At 47.8% G+C, this 5,830-nt stretch overlaps 1 protein-coding gene across 1 annotated transcript in view; it reads left to right on the plus strand.

Moving 5' to 3' along the window:
• The first annotated feature begins 828 nt into the window (after positions 1 to 828).
• Positions 829 to 5,830, plus strand: part of TEX28 (testis expressed 28) — a 6,501-nt gene continuing 1,499 nt past the window's right edge. Inside the window, 3 exon segments of the mRNA XM_006766950.2 lie at positions 829 to 891; positions 893 to 1,545; positions 5,386 to 5,521. Of these exon segments, the coding sequence (XP_006767013.1) occupies positions 829 to 891; positions 893 to 1,545; positions 5,386 to 5,521 (852 nt within the window).

The following is a 5,830-nucleotide window of genomic DNA, read 5'->3' on the forward strand; positions in this document are numbered from 1 at the left end:
ATTAAAATTTTTCTTACATAGCATTATATTGGCTGGGCCCCAAAAATATTCGTTGTGGGCTGCATGCGGCCCGTGGGCCGCGAGTTTGACATGCTTGCTCTATGAGAACAAGAAATGTATCTGGCTTCTGTAACACAGTAGGCAATTAGGAAGTATGTGTTGAATGAAAGACTGGATAAAGGAACAAACCTGCTAAGTTGCAAAGCTCTCTGACTATCCTTTTTGTTGTTAATCCTCCCCTGGGGATATCTTTTTCCATTGATTTTTTTTTTTTTTTTTTTAGTGAGAATGGAAGGGAGGGGTAGAGACAGAGAAAGAAACATCGATTGGTTGCCTCTTGCACTCGCCCTGACTAGGGCTGGGGACTGAGCCTGCAACCAAGGTATGTGCACTTGACTGGACTCGAACCCGAGACCCTTCAGTCCACAGTAGCAATACAGCAAGAAATATGGCTTAATGGGAATGAGTTTATTCCCTACTTTACAAGAACAGTTTTTAATAAAATGAGATGCACAGTTGATAATTCTTGGAAGAGAGGAAGCCCAAGAACAGAAGGGGTGTGTGTGGAGGGGGTACTCTAGCCATCTGGGGTCGTTGAGGTACACCCATAAAGCAAGAAGTCGGGTGCTGTAAAGGAGGGGAGAGGGGTCTGGAAGATGAAATTAACTTCTCCGGTCTGTGCTGGGCCCATTTCAAATGCATAAATCTTAACACACATAAGTATCTCTGCATACGTGTAAGTATTTTTATAGAGTGAGGCAATCGTGTGTTCAATTCTCCTACTATTTGGCAGCTTACGGAGTACCTGATTTTTCTATTTGTTTCGCAATGCAGGAGGAATACATCAAGAGCTCAAGTGCAACCCTTCCCTCCGACATTCGCTCGTGCAGATAAACTGTCACCCAGCAAGGAGGGCTTCAGCGACCACTCCAGCCAGTTGCATGGTGAGATGGCTCGGAACTTGCAGAAGAGCATCAAGCACCGCACCCTCTACCTCTTAGAGCAGCTGAAAGTGGAGAAGGCCAGCCGGGACCAGAACACTGTGAGCTACCTCAAGCTGGTGTCCAAAGCCGACCAGAGCCAGGCCCTGCACATCCGCCAGGCCTTCGAGAAGGTGAACCAGCGGGCCTCTGCCACCATCGCCCAGATAGAGCGAAGGCTCCATCAGTGTCGCCAGCAGCTGCAGGAGCTGGAGAAGGGCTGCGAGCCCAAGGGCTCAGTGGCAAAGGAGGAGAGCAGCTCGGACAATGGCTGGCAGCCCTGGGAGAAGGCCCCGTTTTTAGAGGCTCCCAAGCCAGGTGGGAAAGACGGTTTAGCCACCAACCTGTCTGGCAGGCCCTTCCCACTGGACCGTCAATTGTGGGCCTCACAGCAGGCGACGTCATCAGAGTCGCAGGCAAACTTGCTATTGCAGAAGGTGAAGGAAGAGCTCAAAGAAGCTCAGAAAGCCCACCTTGGCCTCCAGGTGTCCTTTCAGGGCCTAAAGGAGATGTATCTCACAGACCTGCAGCTGTCGCTGGAGTGCCTTCAGGAGGAGAAATGCAGGTGAGGTGGAGCCCCTTCGGCCACCTTGGCTCTGGGACAGCACCCAGGATTGTCTGCAGGAGGCTGAAAGGGAGGAGGGGGGTGGAGCAGCTCGGTGGTTCCCTTGGTGCCTGGGCCCCCGCGGTGAAGAGGCCTCATCCCCTGTCCACAGTTGCACACCAGCTTGGCCTTCTGCTGACCAATGAGGCTCCAGCTCTAGGCCCCACAGGGCGGTACTGCAGCTGTGGCTCTAGCTGGAATGGCAGGAGATAGCCGAAGTGGCGGTGAGCCCAGCAGACGCCCATCAGTTAGGGAGGCGCTTTGCCATCCTGTCTGCTGGCATCGTGTGTAGGCAGGACTGGAGTCGCCTCGACAGCCCTGATCCCCTCACTTGTGCTCATGGCTGAGCTCGGGCACAATGTCACGTCCAGGACATTTATTCTGAAAAATGACTGCCTTCTAGGGAATGCCATCTCCCCACTGTGTGGTGGGTTGATTTTCTTTTCTTTTTCTTTTTAAAATATATTTTTACTGATTTCAGAGAGAGGGAGAGCTAGAAACATCAATGATGAGAGAGTAGCATCGACCGGTTGCCTCCTGCATACCTCACACTGGGGATCGAACCTGCAACCCAGGTATATGCCCTGACAGGGAAATCAAACCGTGACCTCCTGGTTCACAGGTCGATGCTTAACCACTGAGCCACACTGGCCGGGCAATACTATTGACATTTTGGACCAGCTGATTCTGTGCTGTGGGTGCTGTGCTATGCATTGGAGGATGTTGAGCAGTGTCCTCACCCTGGAGGAGTTTCCTACAACTGTCATAACCCATTACTCCAAACTCAGTGGCCTCGAACAATAGAAATGTATTTTGTCCCAGTTATGGAGGTCAGGAGTCTGGAATCAGCTTTACTTGGCTGAAGTCAGGGTGTCAGCAGGGCCACGCTCCCTCTGGAGGCTGTAGGTGAGAATCCATTCCTGGCCTCGTCCAGCTTTGGGTGGCTGCCGGGCTCCTTTGCTTGTGGCCACATCACTTCAGTCTTCGAGGCCAGCATCCTTCACATCTCTCTCTGTTCTGTCTTCACAGGGCCTCCTTCACTTGTGTGTACAAGCGCCCTCTCTCTCTCTTATAGGATGTGCGTGATTGCAATTAGGGTCCACATATGCTCAGGAGGAGCTCCTCCACTCGGCCGCCCTACCCCTACTGCTTGAGCCCCTCCTCCCCCATCTGTTTCTCTATCTTAGATTTCTCGTCCAGGCTGCAGGCCACTGGGTGCTAACTCAATTTGCCCAAAAGCCAATCCTTAGGTATAGTTAGAAGTATACTAGTAATATTTTGGTCCTAGCTGGTTTGGCTCAGTGGATAGAGTATCAGCCTGCGGACTGAAGGGTCCCAGGTTCCATTCTGGTTAAGGGCACATGTCCGGATTGTGGGCTCCATCCCCTGTAGGGGACGTGCAAGAGGCAGCTGATCCGTGATTCTCTCTCATCATTGATGTTTCTATCTATCTCTCCCTCTACCTTCCTCTCTGAAATCAATACAAATATATATATTTTTAAAAAGAGTATAAATTTTCACAGCAACAATACTGTTTAGAATCATTTGTATTGGAGAGGGCAGCCTTATCAGCTTTGGAAGGTTTAGGGGGCATTTTGGTTGAATGGTCATCATTCTGTCTTCAAAAGAGCATTTTTCAGAGTGCTCCATTTGCCTCTGTGACCGTAGGAGCTGGATGGAGAGGGGTCCTTGACTAAAAGAGGGACAGTGAGAGGAGGCAGCTGTGTCGAGGCCAGGGCACTGCTGCCAGAGGGTAAGGAGGCTGGGGGCAAGGGAAGGAGAGACTGAGAGAATATCCTTATGAATAAACATCTTATTCACTAAATTATTCAAGAATACATTCAAGAATATATTAATACATTCTTAGAAATACATTAATGAAGAATCTATTCATTGGCTTCATTCATATTCATGGAGAATATATTCATGAAAGTATACTTGAATATAGTTAATATCTTAAATGTTCTTGTGGCTGGATCTTTCATGGTAATGGAAAGATAATCATGGGGTATCTACTTCCAGGGTGGACACCCTGCCTCTCCCCCTCTGTGTGGGCAGTAGCCTCAGCCATGTTGTCAGCCCACTCTCTTCCCAACAGGAAGCAGGGCAGAGACTAATGGAATGTTCCTTGAAACACTGTGATGAATCAGCTCTTGATGAATTGACTTTCAACAAATGAGTGTTCAGCTTATTAGCTCCCTGGGGGACGTCTACGTGTAGGTGTCAGTGAAGTTCTCAAAATAGAACCAAATTACCTCCTTGCTTCACATTCCCTGTCCCTACGACAGCACCATTGGTTATGTTCTTCTGCACATCAGAATCAGGGCCATCAGCCTGGTCCTTCATTGCCATTGACTCCAGTGTTCTGTGGTACCTTTCCTCTACTCCAGTGTCACTGCCCCTGGCTTGGGTCAAGCCTTCCTCGGCTCTTCCCTAAAAGAAATTTCTAGAAGCCACCTGTCCTTCCTGTTGCCCAAATGAGGAACCTCAAAGATTTTTTAAATTATGAAACATTCCAAACCCAGGCAAAATGTAGAGAATAACATGATCGACACTGTATACCTACCCCTGAGCATTCTCAAATTTTCCCATTTAGCATTTTTGCTTCAAATCTTCTCTATATTTTTTTTTAAAAAATATTTTTATTGATTTCAAAGAGGAAGAAATCACCTTCCTTCAAGAGGAAGGTGATTTCTTTCACCTTCCAAAGCTGATAGAAACATCAACAATGGGAGAGAATCATTAATCAGCTGCCTCCTGCACGTCCCACACTGGGGATTGAGCTCACAACCCAGCATGTGCCCTGACCGGGAATTGAACCATGATCTTCTGGTTCATAGGTCAGTGTTCAACCATTGAGTCACACCTGCCTGGCTTGGTTATATTTGTTAATCCACTGAGATATAGTTTACATGCCATAAAATGCAGTTTTAACTACATTTTTATGATGTTTAGTAAATTTACTGAATTGTGCAACCATGACCACAATCCTATACTTGTTATTTGCTTTAATAATCGCTTTATTGAGATATAATTCACATACCATAAAATTCATCCATTTAAAGTGTACAATTCAGTAGTCTTTAGTATGTTCACAGAGTTGTGCAACCATCACCACTATCTCATTACAGACCATAACACTGTCATCACCCCAAAGAGAGACCTCACCCCCATTAGTAGTCACTCCCCACCTTCCCCTTCTCCAGCCCCGGCAACCACTATTCTGTTTTCATTTTTTCCGGATTGGTCTATTCTGTATATTTCATATAAATAGAAGCGCACACTATGTGGTCTTTTGTGGCTGCTCCCTCTCTATAATCCACAGATTTTTATGGAATAACTACTGCATGCCAAACACTGGTGCCGGGAATACATATGGAATTTAATAGCATACGGGGGTAATTTAGATCTTGATTTCTACAACTTCTAGTCTATCTCTATTTTGGTAAAGCTGTTACAAAAGGGGAATGGTATATAGGAGATACATGGCTGTCAGCGTGGGCGTGGCTGAGGCGCAGACCTGGAAGAGTAGGCTGGCTTTGACTGGAGCTGAGGGCCAGAGGAGGAAGGCAGGTCCCGAACCCACGTCTAGTCTTTTATTTATATTTTTAATATGGAACGCTTCATGAATTTGCGTGTCATCCTTGCGCAGGGGCTATGCGAATGTCCTCTGTATCGTTCGAATTGTAGTATATGTGCTGCCGAAGCGAGCACCCAGGTCTAGCCTTGATGTAGGACCACTCGCTGCCAGCACAAGCTCTGGGCGGGGCACTCAGTATTATTTTCTCTTTTGCTCCCAAGACTAACGGTGATGGCAGAACTGATGAATGAGCACCTGCAGCGGCACCTGGATGAAATTTACTGTCTCAAACAGAATCTGGCCTACGCTGAAGAGAAGATGGCCTATCTTTCCTATGAGAAAGCCAAGGAAATATGGGTGAGTTCCTCACGGGGGAGCTTTTTGATAGAAAGCCAGTGAGATGGATGTAGGGATGAGAGAAGCCAAGGATGAGCCAATCTGTCCAGTGACCTCCAAACCAAGGAAGGAGTCAGATATTCAAGCTGGACCCCCATTGAGGGTTCGTTGTTAACTCCCACATTTGTTTTAGAGCTGGCGGTGGCCAATCTTTAATGTTCATGCTGCACTTCCTCTCTCCCCCCACCTTAGCTGATCTGGGAACTTGGGCACTGCAGTTCTCACACTTGAGCCCAGAACCACCTGCAGAGGGAGCTGCTGGGGGTGTAG

This window comes from Myotis davidii, unplaced genomic scaffold (genome assembly GCF_000327345.1).
Source record: "Myotis davidii unplaced genomic scaffold, ASM32734v1 scaffold462, whole genome shotgun sequence".
In the NCBI taxonomy this organism is placed as follows: domain Eukaryota; kingdom Metazoa; phylum Chordata; class Mammalia; order Chiroptera; family Vespertilionidae; genus Myotis; species Myotis davidii.